Source organism: Clupea harengus, chromosome 26 (genome assembly GCF_900700415.2).
Source record: "Clupea harengus chromosome 26, Ch_v2.0.2, whole genome shotgun sequence".
Taxonomy (NCBI): domain Eukaryota; kingdom Metazoa; phylum Chordata; class Actinopteri; order Clupeiformes; family Clupeidae; genus Clupea; species Clupea harengus.
Window position 1 is genome coordinate 2,214,114 of NC_045177.1, and position 18,558 is coordinate 2,232,671.

The 18,558-nt window shown below is 42.3% G+C and overlaps 1 protein-coding gene and 1 long non-coding RNA gene across 2 annotated transcripts; both read left to right on the forward strand.

Moving 5' to 3' along the window:
- The first annotated feature begins 6,023 nt into the window (after nt 1–6,023).
- Nucleotides 6,024–11,623, forward strand: LOC116219829. The gene is made up of 3 exons (XR_004163315.1): nt 6,024–6,257; nt 11,374–11,477; nt 11,584–11,623. It is a non-coding gene; the product is annotated as an uncharacterized LOC116219829 (long non-coding RNA).
- A 74-nt stretch (nt 11,624–11,697) lies between these two features.
- On the forward strand, nt 11,698–18,558 carry LOC116219767 (zinc finger protein 347-like). The gene is made up of 2 exons (XM_031563625.2): nt 11,698–11,862; nt 16,050–18,558. The coding sequence occupies exon 2, from the start codon at nt 16,082–16,084 to the stop codon at nt 17,837–17,839; it is 1,758 nt and encodes a 585-aa protein (XP_031419485.1). The 5' UTR covers nt 11,698–11,862; nt 16,050–16,081; the 3' UTR covers nt 17,840–18,558.

Sequence of the window (18,558 nt, forward strand, 5' to 3'; positions counted from 1 at the left end):
CTGAGTTTGCAAAGTTCATGGAGACACAGGGCATTCGTCACATTCACACATCAGTGTACTACCCTGCAGCCAATGGCGCTGTGGAAAGATTCCATCACTTCCTGAGAAGCTGCCTACAAACAGCCATCCTGCAAACACAGCCATGGAAAGAGGCTGTGCTAACCTGGCTTCAGGTGTACCGTGCAACACCGCACGCTACCACCTCCACGTCACCCCATTAACTGCTCTACGGTCATAAAATGCGCACTAGGCTGGACATTTTCCCTCTGTCTGCCTCGGTGATGCCTTCACCTACTGCACTGCGAAATACAGTTCAAAAGAATCAGGACAAGATGAAACGCTACGCTGGTTTAAGGCGTGGTGCACGTGATCCTCCATTTCAGGAGGGAGAGAGAGTGAGGATAAGGATTCCCCGTAAAACACCCAAAGCTCACCCCAGATTCTCTTCACCGGTACAAGTGGAAAAGCGAGTGGGTCCAAACACCTTCCTACTAAGTGACGGGAAAAAGTGGAATGCAACTCACCTGGCCTGCCTTCCACTTGGAACTTATACACATGCAAACAGCAACACTCTACCACACTCACAGGACCTGATGTACTTACATTAGAGCCTTTCCTTGTACTCTACCTGGCTAACGTAACTGTATGTTCTTGGAGAGATATGATTCCATTTTCCAATGATATTATTGCTATTCTAGGTTTGCTTTATTTTATATTACAGGTGAATGCATTTTTGGGGCATGCCAATGTAGTTAACACTAAACTATGCTTTGTGCGCTTGATAATTGGCAGGAATTACCCGTTACCACTTTTTGAATTTTCATCCTATGCTGGATCATATTTAGCTCTTTTATTTTATTGCCGAAGTAAGAGTATTCTTTTACAGAAAGAGGAGATGTTGTGTTCTGTAATACTGTCCTATATTGTGCTACCACAAGGAGGCACTGTTCCACAATGAATGGTAGATAGTTTACGTACATGGGGCAGAAGAAGAGTGAACATCCATGCTACTAGTCACGTACTTTCATGCTGCTGACCGTTCTCAGTAAAGAGTGTTAATATCATCCTGCTTGTCGTTACTCTGAAGCTTCACTACACCACACTCTGGGTTTACAAACAAAAAGAGAAGAAAAATAATCGTTCCTCCTGTGTGAAGCGATGCATGTGGGTAGGATTTCAAATAAAGTTCTGACCTCACCAACCATCAAACCACACTTACAGGAGAAATGCCACATCATTGTGAAAAGGTCTTAGACACATGTCTCATCTCAAGACACACCAGAGGATCTGTGAAACTTTATATTTCTGTTGTACTCTAAATATAGGGAACCTAATCAAAGCTGAGCAAAATACTCTACTGTTGATCAGCCCAACCCCTCTTATCCTTTCCTTTTTTATCATTTACATTATCTTTGTTTATTTCTGTTGTATTTTTTAAGGTAGGTACACGATTAAATACAACTTCAGCTGAGCATTAAATTGCCACCCACAGTGTAACATGAGCAAATAAAAAGTATTCAAAGTGAGCTGGGGTAAATGTCTGGGATTCTGATGCCCTCAGTCCACTTAAAACAATAATGAAGTTTATTAGGTCACCTGCTTTCTATTTAACTCAGTTGTGTGGGTTTTTTAAGTGAGGCTTCACACTGGTACGTAGGTCTGATATTACCCTTATATCAGTATTAAAATACAAACACACAGGCTTTCTACAATATACTGGCCTACCGTCTCCTACCCAATCACCTTTCAGTTCACACCTCCACCCCACACATACAGTACAAGTATGCTGTAGTTCTTTGTGAAAAAAAAATGAAAATACTCGTTCTGTCCAAAGGCCGACGCCATTAAAGCAGATGAAACACAGGAGAACAGGCGTATCAGATAAGAACCTCACCAAAATACTTCATATATGCAAAGACTGAAATATACACTAACCAAATATCACCAACCTTGACCTGCAAAGAAGAAAAGTCGTTTATTGAAGGAAATTAAAGAAGAAGAAATGCATCACCTTTTTATTAACATTACACTGAGGGGTCTGTATGAAAAGTAGACACCCATTCATTGGGTATATGCTGTCTATATGGCTTCTTTACCTGCATGTTTATAATTCCTTGTATGCTGTTGTATGGGTATGTGGCTAAGAGTCTCTTCCTGTTTGTTTAGTAGACGTCTATAAAATACAACAAAGTTCTATGAATTGACTCATGTAAATTGTATTTATTTCTGTTGTATTCTTAATGTAGGGTACCTCATCATAGGCGTGCAGACATTGCAGTTGAGCAAGATATTACACTGCCATTCACAGTCAAAACTAATAAAAAGTATTCTGAATTGACACAAACACAAACACACAAAGCTATAAAGAAGATTGGAGGCTTAAATGCAGGTCTAATATTATATTTATCCCTCATATCAAGTTATACACTATTAGAAAACATACATACCAGCCCACCCAACCTACCCCATGACCTTTTAGTTCACACTTCCAACCCAGTTGTGGGCAGAGTGGGTTGGTCTGTATATACATCAGAATCAGAATCAGAATCATCTTTATTGGCCAAGTACATTTTTACATACAAGGAATTTGTTCTGGGTTTAGTTGCTCTCAATGTACTTAAACTGAAAATATGCAGTATAACACAACAGTTTAGGATAACATAAATTGATATACTATATAATATAATAATAAAATATAATAATTTGCCAACTGTTCATTAGAGTGACGACAAGGGGGAAGAAACTGTTCCTGTGTCTGGTGGTTTTGGTGTACAGAGATCTGTAGCGCCTGCCAGAGGGGAGGAGCTGGAACAGATTATGTCCAGGGTGTGAGGGATCGGCAATGACTTTCCCTGCCTGTTTCCTGGCTCTGGAGGTGTACAGGTCCTGGATGGTGGGCAGGTCAGCACCAATAATCATTTCTGCAGTCCTGACTGTCCGTTATAGTCTATTCCTGTCCAGTTTAGTGGCCGATCCAAACCAGACAGTGATGGATGAGTAGAGAACAGACTCAATGACTGCAGTGTAAAACTGGATCAGCAGCTCCTGAGGCAGGCTGTACTTCCTGAGCTGGCGCAGGAAGTACATCCTCTGCCCGGCCTTTTTGATGACTGTTTTGATGTTTGGCTCCCACTTCAGGTTCTGGGAGATTGTGGAACCCAGAAACCTGAAGGATTCCACAGCAGACACAGTGCTGTTCAGTATGGTGAGGGGGGCCGTGATGGGGGGCTCCTCCTAAAGTCCACTATCATCTCTACAGTTTAGAGCGAGTTCAACTCCAGGTTGTAGCGACTGCATCACTGGGCGAGCTGTTCAACTTCCCTCCTGTATGCAGACTGATCTCCATCTCGGATGAGGCCGATGATTCCATGCTGGCTAATGTAATAGCTGTACAGTGGTCAGAGGCGGTTGGTCCGTAACCACGCATTCTTTGGGGGGGTCGTGTCCCCCCCAATACTGAGAAAATACCAATATGTCCCTTCAATATACAGCAGAAAATATGTTAAATATATGTTCTCCTTTTATGAACCCTCTTGTTATGTCCTAGATATTTATTTTCAATTTAATTCCGTTTGTTAAGAAAAACAGAAGTCTGTGACTCCCCCCTCCTAATTGTACACTTGATTGATTTTGTTTGAATCCACCTCGCGTCGTTCTGCGTTGTCATGGTTACTTAACACTTTTTCGTCAGTCAGTGAAGAGCAAAGAAAGTAACGTTAGTTAAATTGGTGGAGAGGAGGTAGAGTAATGGAGGCCTTTTTTTCAGACAGTAAGTAACTTGATACCGAGCTAAATGTGTAAGCAAATAAAACAAGCAGCTTCATAAAAGCAGGATATTAAATGATAGATCATGAAGGTCAGTCGCTGTTCTTCTGATAAAATGACATGTGGTCACAATGCAGGCAGCACAGAGAGACAGGGAGAGAGACAGGCGTGCTGAAAGTACTACTGGAAAAGGCATAATTGTAATTTGTAGGTGTGTTTAAGGTCAGTAAACAGTAAGCAACTCACCAAAAGAAAGTGGAGGGGCAGTCACTGACTCAAAGATATTACACTATTCTTTTAGATGTGAATTAAAATGGTCAATGTAGTCCTCGAAACTATGTTCTAAATGTGCATATTTTCATATATAAATATGGAATTGTAGGCAATGCCCTTTTTAAAAATAATTAGGCGGAAGGGTATGTCTATACCATGGTTACGCCCTTGTTGCTCTGTATATACATGCTGGCTATTGAAATAGCTGTACAGTGGTCAGAATGGGTTTGTCTTTATATACATGTATTTATATTGTAATAGCTGTACAGTGGTCAGAGTGGGTTGGTCTGTATATACATGTTGGTTATTGTTATAGCTGTACAGTGGTCAGAGTGGGTTGGTCTGTATATACATGTTGGTTATTGTAATAGCTGTACAGTGGTCAGAGTGGGTTGGTCTGTATATACATACTGGTTATTGTAATAGCTGTACAGTGGTCAGAATGGGTTAGTCGGACTAATTGCCGGCTTAATCAAGTATTCAGAGAGGGAAATCTTCATGTAGGCAGGACCTTTAAATACATCTTTTAATGTTTTGTCTTAAAACAGCAGAATATTTAGATAGAATTGACATGGATCCCAGCACATGTTGGCACTGAGGGAAACAAAGCAGTAGATGCACTTGCAAAGCTCAGTAAATAAGAAATACAAATAATTATTAAAGACGCCATGATCAAGATATGGCAGAAAGTATGGCATAAATCCACGAAAATCAGGTATCCGAGTGGGACATAGAGGGGGAGGGAAGAACACTGTACGGTTGCTTAGTAAGAAAGAACAACCTGGGTTGTTCTAGCGACAGTCATCTACCGGATGGTAGTCGCACACATCGCGCATGCTCAGACACAAAGGGTTTACGGCAGAAGGCTCATCGTCAACATATGGGGCTGTCTTAACGCATAATGTGGGGATATTTAATGTAATATTTAATTATTAATTATTACTTTTACTATTTATATGCTGCTTATACTATTTATGTTAACTGTTTTTATTTTTATTCCATTGCAACTTTAAACAGGTCTAAGGAGTTTGTTGTTTTCATGTAGCCCTGGCAACTAGCTGGCCTGAATAATATCCACATGAAATGAAACTTGTTGAACTCACCTCAACATGTCTTTTACAGTTATTTAACCTGCCATGGGCAATGCTGAAATCACTGTTACAGATTGTACAGCGAGCAAGACTGTCTTGGTGATTTACTTTTCTAAGACAGGGGTACACCTTTGTATAGTCTGTTGTAAAATGTGTCTTATATTTTCGTTTTTTAGGGTACTCTCCCTCTGCCTTGGTGCTCCTGTTCCTAGATACACTGAACTGATTAATTCGGTTCAGGAGAAGACATAAAAGCCCGCCCACACTGAAAATTGATTGGTTGACTTACCGAAACAGGCCAATCAGGATGCTTCATGAGGCACACACTCACACTGCCACACACGCACAGTCTCTAGGTCCCTCTCCCTCTCTGTCGTGCGCGCGCTACACAGATGCTTACGCGGTTTAGAGCACGTCTGTCTCGCGTGCGCGGTCTTGCTCGCTCGCTCTAGATTCCGGGAGATTTTAAGTAATTTGGGGGCATCAGGGAGTCGTTATCAATATGCGGGAGACTCCCGGAACTTCCGGGAGACTTGGGATGTCTGGGTAAAAGGCAAATAGTTTGTATTATGAAGAAGTGAGAAAATATAGCAGTACGTAAAACAAATAAAGCATTGTTGTGCTAGCCAATAGAACTTGACAGAGAGAACAAAAGAGGATATCCAGTATATCTTTAACTTCTTTGTTATACAAACGTTAAGAACTTACAGCTGTATACAATGACCAAACTTCTTAAAGTATACCGTCTTTTGCGAACTTCCATCAGCTTTAGCCAGCGATTGTATTCCGCTGTCTATAGTGTCGCAAAGTGGCGCATGCGCGATGTGCGCGACTACCATAGGGTAGTGACTGATCGGGTAGTGCGCATGCGCGACTACCATCCGGTAGTGACAAGCATAAAACGAATCTCACGGATGGCGCCTTGGTTTGATCAGTAGAAATTGTTGCTATTATTGTGTAATAGTCTGCATTCCCTGCAAGCGAACGGTAAACGCAATACTTCTAAATCCCGAGGCGTTTAAAAGGAACCGAAGACGACTGTAGGAGAAGTTTAAAAGCGAGCGTATGGGACTATTACCGCGACTCACCGACGCCTAGCAATTTTGTGTGGAGATCACTTTTTATAAGGTAAGTCAAGTAGTGATAGAATACTTATATGCCATGATAACTTGGGCTATGCAATATAAATATCTGGTGTGTGTAAAGTTTACGAGGGGAGCTCATAAGCTCCTAGTTGCCGAACAGCTCCATGGGTAAAAGTTCCGTTTAAAAGTTCGGTTTTGGAAAAGTTTTTCACGACACATGCCTGTTATGCTGCTAACCTGTCTAGCTGAATACCGCGTATAAGCTATATTGCATCTACACATTTTAAGATGGATGAACTGTAGAATAGGGTATGTGCATGCATGGCAAGGCAAACACATTTCAGAATTCAAAATAAGTAGTAAAAGACGAAAACATTTAGTGCAATTCAATGCATGCAGACAAAGGAGAAGGAAAAAGGGGAAGTGCCTGTGTGTCTGTCTGTGCGTGCGTGCGTAAGTGCGTGTGTGCGTGTGCGTGTGTCTGTGTGTTTCTGAACGGAGAGAGTTGGGTAAAGTCAGATAGATTGGAAGATAGAGAGATAGAAAGATATACAGTATGGAGTGTGAGACTGGCAGGGTGATAAGGAGTTAAAGATAGATAGATATCCACTATTTTGTGCTCTCTTCTCTTCTACAAACAACTGCTCCTTCTTTTCTGTCCATATGGAAGTGATGAGACCCTCTTTCTTTTGAAATTTTATATGTCAGGTGCGTGATTCAGATGTTAATTCACATCAATGTATTTCTGACCACAACACAATGGAACTCGATAACTATTAAATGCTATTGTGTGTTCCCAATACTTTACAACATATCATATTTCTATATTGTATTCTATTTTATACTTTTGTGCATGCCCCCATCATCAAGCGTGGATCTTGCAGTTATGGAAATATGGTGTCTTGACTGTGGGTGGCAGTGGAGTATCTTGACTGTGGGTGGCAGTGTAGTATCTTGACTGTGGGTGGCAGTGGAGTATATTGACTGTGGAGTATCTTGACTGTGGGTGACTGTGGAGTATCTTGACTGTGGAGTATCTTGACCAGGGGTCTCAAACTTACATGTGGGCCCAATGAGCGTCCAGTCTGGTCAGTGGGGCCCCAGATTGTTTTGATCTGTTGGCTTGCCTATCACAATACTGTAGATACCACTTTTGAGTTCGGCAAATGTACCATGTGTGATCAGCAGACCTGCCAACATGTACGCATTTTGCGTACCTGGCACACATTTTGACATCAAAGTACGCAGGTACGAGTTGATGCTCTAAAACAGTGGTCACCAAACTTTTTTGGCCAAAGATCACAAACTCTGCCTTGGTGACAGGCAAGATCTACCTATTGAGGTGTGAGAGAAAAAGACTGTCCAGACTGTACTTACAACTTAACTTTTTATTTAGCCTAATTGTAATTGAGTGAAATTAAACACTTTGGTCCAGCTTTCAAATTGATGTGACCAAGAACACACTAAATCACTTAATTTCAGTGCAACATAAAAAGGAAAATATTTGTTAACCGCACACAATATGAACAAGAAAAAACACATTTGCAATGAGCAGGCTGGATATGAACTGCTTTATTTATCAACTGAAGTTACAACACAACACTGACAATCTTTGTTTTCAGATAATTTGACAGTTGTTTTGAGGCCCCCATGTTGCCACTCTTCAAAGGAGAATCAAGGAGAAGCACATCTTGCAATTGGCTACCTTAGATAGTTTTTCTAATGATTGAATGCACCTTTCTATGGAATTGAAGGCTTAACAAGCTAATCAGACTAATTATGTGTTGCAATTATTCAGTATTGAGTAGTTACAGGTATTCAAATCATGAAAATGATTAGGGTGCCTAAATATTTGCACAGCCTATTTTTCACATTTGATTTCATTTCAAATACTGCTACACTAAATATCTTTGTCTGGAAAACACCCCAGTACTCAGTGTTAACTAGAAAATGAACAATATACCACTGTGATCTTTTTTTGGTGAAGACAGAGTAAATTATCATGCAGCCTCAGAGGGGTGCCAAAACTTTTTCATACAACAGTATGTAAAAGCAGGCAGCGTGCATATTAATATTTCGAAAACCAACGCGGTAAGTGGAACGAAGTGGGAGTGGTCGATAGCTAACATAAGTGCAAACGTACTCCTGGAAAGTGTCACCGTAAACATTAATATTAATATTGTAACGTGCCGGCATAGTCGCCCCATAATGCCGTGCGGCGGGCGCATACTGTTCTCTATGTGATGCACTAGCGCTCTGTTGGGACAGAGGTTATACAGGTGTGTGACGGTAGCACAGTCTGTTCGTGATAACTTGTACCAGGGCATAAAGCCCGTGCCATTTTGACAGTGTGTTGTGTTTAGTGTTTAATAAAAAGCCATAACAAATATTTCACACTTCCGTGATTTGTTACAATATCTAGAAACACGTTTTCTTGCAGTGTTAAACGAGTCGTAGAAGTTAAAATAGACAAATATCTGTCTCGAAAACAGTTCATTTGGGTAAGCTAATACATAACGTTAATCTATAAATAGATTTAGGATATCGGTTTATTTAACAAACTGGCCGATAACCAAGATAACAACGACATCCAAGAGAGCTCGAGGATGTTATGCACGCGAGTTGAGCCTAGTTGCGAGCTGTCAGACGAGCTTTCAGAATGTTGGAAATCTCTCTGCATTGGTCAGATATTCTGCAACTTTACCCAGTCCGACTGAACATGTTGAACTCTTCCGACAATGACCAACAAACACCAACTGCTGGCGCACACTGACCCAACTGTTGGTGTTTGTTGGCGTTTGTTGGAGAATGTTGGCGTTTGTCGGGGCAGTGTGCAAGCTGCTTTAGAAGGGGCATTTAGTGGGAAGGCCTGAATTTGTGAGAAATCGTTGGTGATTACGTTCATATCAACTCTACGGACATCCTCAGATTTAAATAGCTGGCTTTCATGAATCAGGCGGAGATCTTTTCTGACGTTGGTCTTCCGAAGTCCGTTAGAAAACATTTCAGAAGACACTTCAGAAAATGTAAAAAAAAAAATTCTTATTTTTTTCTGTATTTAAAAAAAATTATAATTTGGAGATCGACAGGGAAGGTCTTCGAGATCGAAACGTCGATCGCGATCGACAGGTTGGCGACCTCTGCTCTAAAAGTATGCATAAAGCTCAATAATGCATTGCCGGTTTTCAACGGGTTCAACCTTCAAAGTCTGTCTGTCGAGGGTTAGCAGAGCAAGAAGCAGAAGACGAGTTTGACAAATCACAGACCCCCTGTCGTTACTATCGTTACTATCCTCTGTTTGACCCTCGAAATCAGAGAGTACTACGTTACACTGCAGTCAGTAGAATCAACCACTGTTACCGATTTTTCATTCATACTTACCTAACTCTCCCTTCTCGTCCACATCTGGCCAATTCTTCAAGTGAGGACATTAAACAAAGTAAAAAAATCACTGAAAGGTAAACTAATGAGTAATGCAGAGATAAGACGTTAAATTAATTAATTTTAGCCCAACGATGTTAACCATGCGATCTTCATATGATGTTCGCCATCGATTTGAAATGGCAAATAGATCTAAGTGTCTTTGCTGTGTTACAAATGGTTTGACGTTACGCTTTCTTGTTCTATGTTCTACGAAAAGAAGGAAACAAAGTTTTGTGATTTGACTCATGTGAATTGTATTTATTTCTGTTGTATTCTTAAAGTAGAGTGCCTAATCACAGGAGTCCAGACATTGTAGTTGAGCAAGATATTCCACTGCCATTCACAGTCATTACAAAAAACAAATAAAAAGTCTGATGAATTGACACACACACAAACACACAAAGCTTTAAGGAAGATTGAAGGCTTATATAAAGGTCTTATATTATATTTATCCTCTGTCCTCATATCAAGTTATAAACTATTATAAAACATAAATACATTCCCACACACATACACATATGCCTACCTAAATGCACAAACAAACATACAGTATGAAAAGCTTTGAGGAACAATGGAGGGTTCCTTCAGTTTACCAGCCCACCCCACCTACCCCTTGACCTCTTAAGCTATGTTTCCACATAGACGTTTTATCGCCAGGCAGTATTCCGGCGGGTTGTTTTTAAGACAATTCAAGTTTGGCTGTCAAGTAGCAAGTTCAGTTGCAGTGCAGCGATAATATAGCAGCTTAGCTTGTGAACTCATGAAAATAATGATAGATGTTGCGGCTGTCACTCATGCTCTGATTCATTTATTTTATCAGATTAATTTATATCAGCCAGTTAAATCACGATCCCAACAATATCATAGGCTACTTGGCACTTGTTTCAAGTTCTATTTTAATTCATTAGCAGCCAGCTAGCTAGCTACTATGTGTTCTCAACGGATGTTCTGTTAAAGTGTTAGCAGCAAGCTAACAATAATGGTCGAGAGCTTCAGTTAAGACATACAATATTCTGTGTTCGTTTAGTATATAAACAACAAACCGAGTCGATGTAGACATATAAAAGTTGTGTACACCTGTCGTGTACACCTGTATTCACCTTTATTCACATAAAATATTTCCCAGTAACAGACTCCAGAGACTCCGCCATGTTGTTTTGATTTTTTTTTTTATTACTCCCGCCCTTCTGCACAACGTCGGCTTCCAATTCTCACACACGCTGAACTGATTGGTTACCGTGTGGTTCGCATTTGCATAAAGTTAAAGAATCGCCAACTTTGAAAGGGCGGCGGAGGCGTTTCCTTGCTCTACAGGCGGGATATCGTCTCCATTCATTCCCAATGAGAGCGGGACGATTACCGCCCAAGTGGAAACATAGAGTAAGTAGGTTGAACCCCGACCACGCCCACCTGAGGATCATCAGACGTGAACACATGGAATTCCTTCCCATAGTCCTTTGTCATTCTAATTTGCTTTCCAAAAGCTCCTGCAACTGATTGGTTAGGCTTGAATCCAAGAAGCTGATTGATCAGAAAGAGGATGCACTATATTAACAACACATAGGGGAGTCTGAACTCACCATTGTAAGGTAGACACTGGGATGCTCTGGATGGATACTGAACACACTTTTGTAAGTTAGACACTGGGATGCTTGGATAGATACTGTATGAGTAATTCAACAACAATACCACTATACTGTAGTTCTTTATTTAACTGTATTATCCTTGCATTGAAGGAATGTTAGAGTGGATTTCCTTTGCAAAACAGAACTGAACTGACTGGTACTGGGATTCTCTAAAGGATTATGTGTGTCATTCTTTGGAAGCATACTGTAGAAGTGTAAGTCTCCCACAGTTCAACTACATTGTAGTTCTTTGTTTGCACATTTGCACTATATTAATCTTGCCGTGAATGAAGGTTTGACTTGATTTTCTTTAAAAAACAGAACTGAAGTCTGAAATGTCAGGATCTACTGAACCATCACAACTGATCATGTCAGTGAAGGAGGAGATCAAAGAAGAAGAATTTGATGATTTCCTGCAAGAGTATCTGTCTGCAATTCCGAAAGTGGAAGAAAAGCCTGGACTGGAACTTGACTGTAAGACTGAAATATACACATCACCAACCTTGACCCACAAAGAAGAAGAGTATTCACCATTGGAATTTAGACAGGAGGAAACATCTGATTTGAGAGAATATGGTCACGATGACTCTACTCCTACAAGTAAGTTGAATATGTTTGTATCATGAAAATCTTATGATAGTTAATATGAAGTGAAAATGAAATCATGTTAATATGAAGCTGCAAGGGCACCGAGATTGTTTCTAGTGTCAGTTAATATTAACTCATGTGAATATGAAGATGCACAGTCACCCCAAGGGTTTCTACCTTTTAAACCTATCATAATATTACGAGTTAAATTGAGGAGACTGTAACATCAGCTATAAAACTGGTATAATGTTTAATATAATGATTTTAATAATAGATTAAGTAATATTTCATTCCATTGGAACTCACACATTCATGGTTATTTAAAAGTTGATTTAAAAACAAAATGTAAAACCCCCTGGCTTTATCTTCTGCTTTACCAAATAAATGTGAGACCTATTGAGAGAATAGAGATACCATCGGAATACCTTAATGATGGGATGCAATTTGCAGTCTGTTACATTTAAAATGCCTGTCATCATTTTGTCTCCAGATCTGTAACTCATGTGCCTGTATCTCTGCTTACATTTACATTTACATTTACATTTACATTTAGTCATTTAGCAGACGCTTTTGTCCAAAGCGACGTACAAGGGAGAGAACAGTCAAGCTAAGAGCAATAAAAAAAGCATGGTGTAACAATAAATACTACTTTACATGAGAATTAGAAAAACAACAACCTAGAAAAGAGGAAAAAGAAGTGCAGGAATGTAACTGTTGAAGTGCAAGTTAAGCGCTAGTCAGGTGCCAGTTAGGAGGGGAGGTGCTCTCTGAAGAGTTGGGTCTTCAAAAGCTTCTTGAAGGTAGAGAGGGACGCCCCTGCTCTGGTAGTACTAGGCAGTTCGTTCCACCAACGTGGAACTACAAATGAAAATAGTCTTGATTGCCATGCTTGCACGGACGGCAGTGCCAAACGACGCTCACTAGCGCAGCGTCCTGGGTGTAACATTTGCCCTTACAAGAGCATTTAGGTAGGTGGGAGCAGAACCAGTAAGCACTCTGTAGGCAAGCATAAGTGACTTGAACTTAATGCGAGCAGCTACTGGCAGCCAGTGGAGCTCGATGAGTAGCGGGGTGACGTGTGCCCTTTTCGGTTGGTTGAACACCAGACGCGCCGCCGCGTTCTGGATCATCTGTAGTGGTTTCACCACGCAAGCCGGCAGGCCCGTTAGGAGGGCGTTGCAGTAGTCAAGGCGGGAGCTCACCAAGGTTTGCACCAGCAGCTGGGTGGCATACTGGGTTAGGTACGGCCTGATTTTGCGGATGTTGTATAGCGCAAAGCGGCACGACCTGGAGACAGAGGCGATGTGGGCCGTAAAGGTCAGTTGGTCATCAATAATGACCCCGAGGTTTCTTGCTGTTTTGGATGGAGCAAGATATAAAGAGTCAGTATTGATCTTGATGTTGTGGTGGATGACCTGTTTGGCTGGGAAGACCATCAGTTCCGTTTTGGCCAGGTTCAGCTGAAGGTGGTGATTTTTCATCCATGTGGATATATCAGCGAGACAGTCCGAAATCCGCGCCGAGACCGTGGTGTCCTCAGGAGGGAAAGACAGAAACAGTTGAGTATCATCGGCATAACGGTGTTAGGAAAAAACATGCGAGCGGATGATAGGGCCCAACGAGGTGGTGTAAATGGCAAAGAGAAGTGGTCCCATCACCGAGCCTTGGGGCACCCCAGTGGTGAGGCGGTGAGGTACAGACAGCTGACCTTGCCATGACACGTTGAACGAGCGCCCAGTGAGGTAGGATTCAAACCAGGAGTGCGCATTGCCAGAAATGCCCATACTTGACAGTATGGACAGAAGGATGCGGTGGTTGACTGTATCAAACGCAGCTGATAAGTCAAGCAGGACGAGAGCCGAGGATTGAGCTGCTGCTCTAGCTGTTTTTAAGGCCTCCATTACAGACAACAGGGCTGTTTCGGTGGAGTGACCGCTTTTGAATCCAGACTGGTTCGGATCGAGGAGATTGTTCTTTGACAGGAACTCGGTGACCTGTTTGGAAGCTGCCTTCTCAATGGTTTTAGATAGGAGCGTGAGAAGTGAGACCGGTCGATAGTTTTCCACCTGAGTGGGATCGAGAGACGGCTTCTTGAGCAGCGGCGTTACCCGAGCCACTTTGAAAAGAGAAGGAAATGTTCCAGAATTAAATGAAGCATTAATCACCTGTGTTATTGCCGGTAAGACGGCAGGCGATATGGCTTGAAGGATGTTGGATGGGATGGGGTCCAGCGGGCATGTAGTTGGACGGCTACCTGTTAGGATTTTGGAGACCTCACTCTCGCTGAGAGGGATGAAAGAAGGAAAAGATGAGCTATTGACGGTTGCGCCCTTAGGGGAGGGGGACAGTTGGTCGAACTGTTGCCCGATGGCTGCCACTTTCTCTGTGAAAACGGAAGCAAAGTTATCAGCAGTGAGGTTAGTAGCTGGGGGGGGGAGGAGGAGGGTAGAGCAGAGTTTTGAAGGTGGAGAATAGTTTCCGAGCGTCAGTTGCACCGTTGATTTTGTCATTGAAAAAAGTCTTCTTAGCAGCAGTGATGCTGGATGAGAAGGAGGCCAGCAGTGTCTGGTAGCTTGCAAGATCGTCCAGCGCGGCAGATTTGTGCCACTTTCTCTCAGCCGCTCTGAGATTGGAGCGCTGCGTTCGGAGGGTATCACTCAGCCACGAATGAGACTGGGTAGATCGAGCAGGTCTGGTGGAAAGTGGACACAGGCTGTCCAAGCATGAGCTCAGAGTGGAGCAGAGAGCTTCTGTGGCATCATTGACACCTAGTGAGGAGAAAGTGGATAAAGGTGGAAGAGCAGAAGAAACCAGAGAGGAAAAGTGGGTGGGAGAGAGGTTGCGGAGGTTGCGCCGGAACGAGACCATCGGAGTGGGGACAGAGGGTTGCTTAATGAGCCGAACATCGAAGCGAATGAAGAAGTGGTCTGAGCAATGCAGAGGGGTTACCGTTAGGTTGTCCGTGGTGCAGTTCCGAGCAAGGATGAGGTCAAGCTCTTTTCCTGCTTTGTGAGTTGGAGGAGTGGGGACCTGTTGTAGGTCGAACGAGTGAACCAGGGTTCGAAAGTCAGCTGAGTTGGGATTGTCTAGGTGGATGTTCATGTCGCCAAGGATGAGTGTTGGACACTCCTGCTCAGGGATGGATGACAGCAGGGTGTCCAGCTCATGGACGAAATCACCCTGTTGTCCTGGTGGACGGTAGATAACAATCACATAAGTTTTAACAGGAGCAGTTACCATAATTGCATGATATTCAAAGGAGGCATACCTGTTTGAAGGCAGCAGTGGAGTGAATTTCCAGTTGTCTGAAATCAGCAGCCCCGTCCCACCTCCACGACCAGATGGCTGGGGAGTATGGGAGAAGGCATAGTTGGTGGAGAGTGCTGCCGGGGTAGCATTGTCTTCAGGTGTGATCCATGTCTCCGTGAGAGCTAAGAGCCCTAGGGAGAGGTGGTTGGCATAACCTGAGATGAAATCAGCTTTCTTGACTGCAGACTGACAGTTCCACAGGCCAACAGGGAAAGAGGTTACAGTAGATGAGGTTTGTTGAAGTGAGCGGAGGTTACCCAGGTTGCGCTGCCGTCTGCTGCGCTGTGATCTTTTTTGACAACCAGTGACAACAGAGATGCTACTGTGACACATGGCTATGGCAGAGTCAAAATGAAAAAAGTTTACCTTGTTTGTGAACCTTGTTTCGGTGGACTTGTACAGGTAGACTTGTACGTCTTTACCCAAAAAGGTCTTCACACGAAAAGGGCTGACACTTCCGCTGACGCTTCAGCAGCAGCCCTATGGAAGTAGCATGCTCACTGATTGCACCTGGCTGAAGGCCCTCCCAGATCTTGATTACACAAAAGTGGCTGATTGTTGGAGGTGTGGCTTGACAAACCAGCCAGTGAGTGAAACTAACTTGGCAAACAGGGTAATTGCCAAGATTGCAAATTCAGAGTAATCCAAGTAATCTAAGTACAATTTAACTAGCAAAGCAGTACATAACTACACACACACAGTCCTTAAAGCCCTCTAGCTTTCTCTGTACAGTCTCTAGGGGTTCACTTTTAGCCTAAGGGACTTCGAAGTGATAAACTATTCTAGCAAATAGCCAGTCAATCAAAACCACATTGTTTCCAGTGTTGTGGTGCTAATGTAACAAATAGAGGAGAGGGATATTATTTAACAAATATTTTCTAATGTTACAGGAGAAGTTCAAAGGATCCATACTAGCAAAAGGATGACAGAGGAACAAAGAAAGAAAGTCATCAGACATCACCAAACGAACACAATGAAGAAAATACATGAATGCTCTCAGTGTTTCAAAACCTTTGCTGCACGTTCCGCTCTTGCGATTCATCAACGAACACACACAGGAGAAAAGCCCCATCAGTGTTCTCAGTGTGGAAAGACCTTTATTCAAATAAGTAATCTCAAAAGACACCAGAGGATCCACACAGGAGAAAAGCCCCATCAGTGTTCTCAGTGTGGAAAGGCCTTTAGTGATTTGGGTAGTCTCAAGAAACATCAGAAGATCCATACTGGGGAAAAGCCCCATCAGTGTTCTCAGTGTGGAAAGACCTTTATTCAAATAAGTAATCTCAAAAGACACCAGAGGATCCACACAGGAGAAAAGCCCCATCAGTGTTCTCAGTGTGGAAAGGCCTTTAGTGATTTGGGTAATCTCAAGAAACATCAGAAGATCCATACTGGGGAAAAGCCCCATCAGTGTTCTCAGTGTGGAAAGACCTTTATTCAAATAGGTCATCTCAAAAGACACCAGACGATCCACATAGGAGAAAAGCCCCATCAGTGTTCTCAGTGTGGAAAGGCCTTTAGTGATTTGGGTAGTCTCAAGAAACATCAGAAGATCCATACTGGGGAAAAGCCCCATCAGTGTTCTCAGTGTGGAAAGACCTTTATTCAAATAAGTAATCTCAAAACACACCAGAGGATCCACACAGGAGAAAAGCCCCATCATTGTTCTCAGTGTGGAAAGGCCTTTAGTGATTTGAGTAGTCTCAAGAAACACCAGATGATCCATACTGGAGAAAAGCCATATCAGTGTAGTACATGTGGAAATGGTTTCAAAATTAGCAAAGAACTTAGAAACCACCAGCTGACACATACTGGAGAAAAGCCACATCAGTGTTCTCAGTGTGGAAAGACTTTTATTCATATGTTTCATCTTAAGACACACCAGATGATCCACACTGGCGAAAAGCCATATCATTGTTCTCAGTGTGGAAAGGCCTTTAGTCGAATAGGTGTACTCAAGAAACACCAGATGATCCACACAGGGGAAAAGCCATATCAGTGTACTACATGTGGGAAGGGTTTCAGGAGTAGCGGTGAACTTCCAATCCACCAGCTGACACACACTGGGGAAAAGCCCCATCAGTGTTCTCAGTGTGGAAAGACTTTTAGTCGCATGTCTAATCTCAAGACACACCAGAGAATCCACACTGGGGAAAAGCACTATCACTGTTCTCAGTGTGGAAAGGCCTTTAGTGAATTGGGTAGTCTCAAGAAACATCAGAAGATCCATACTGGGGAAAAGCCCCATCAGTGTTCTCAGTGTGGAAAGGCCTTTAGTGAATTGGATAAACTCAAAAGACACCAGAGGATCCATACTGGTGAAAAGCCACATCAGTGTTCTCAGTGTGGAAAGGCCTTTAGTCAAATGGGTGATCTCAAGACACACCAACGAATCCACACTGGTGAAAAGCCATATACTTGTTCGGAGTGTGGAAAGGCCTATAGTGTAATGTCTCATCTCAAGACACACCAGAGGATCCACACTGGGGAAAAGCCATATCCGTGTACTACATGTGGGAAGGGTTTCAAAAGTAGCAGTGAACTTAAAAAACACCAGATTACACATACTGTAGAAAAGCCACATCAGTGTTCCCAGTGTGAAAAGACGTTTCGTCTAATGGCTCATCTCAAGACACACCAGAGGATCCACACTGGAGAAAAGCCATATCATTGTTCTTAGTGTGGAAAGACTTTAAGTCTAATGTCACATCTCAAGACACACCAGTTGATTCACACTGGAGAAAATAAATATTTTGAGTTTTAAACCAAATGTGAAGTACCTGATGAAGTATTATTTCTTCATATTTGAAAAGTGTGATGTGGTAGAGATTGATATAAAAATTGAGTAAAATATATATGATTTGAGTGTTTTTTCAAGTGTGTATATGCGGGGTGAGGGTGTTTGTGTGTGTGTGTGTGTCTGTTTACTATATGTAATTGTAACAGGCTATCAGTAGTGCCGCACGCCCATACACACACAGACACGCATGCACTCAATCATGTCTGGTTAATTCCAGTCCACTAGGGAGCAGCGAGGGGTCATTGAAGGCACTCGGCAAGGCAGGGATAAGAGAAGGAATGTGGGAGCTTGTGTTTGAAACCTGCTTTTGTTCTTCACTTCTTAAGGTAATCCAACCTTTCCTTTTCGGTTGAACTGCTGCAAATAAGTGTATATGTTCTAACAACAAGCAGACTGGTTATTGAAGAGTTACTTTGTTGAAGGGTGTTTGTGTGTGTGTGTGTGTGTGTGTGTGTGTGTGTGTGTGTGTGTGTGTGTGTGTGTGTTTAGTGATGTTTGTAGAGTGTGATTTGCAAAGGTTTTGGGCAACTGATGATGATAGCCTGTCTTTTATTGTAGCCTGTTTTAATGGATATTTAATAAAGTGAACTCCATGCTTT

Bases quoted from the DNA above. Each gene is read 5' to 3' on its own strand.
- LOC116219767 (XM_031563625.2), top strand. From the start codon at position 16,082: ATGACAGAGGAACAAAGAAAGAAAGTCATCAGACATCACCAAACGAAC.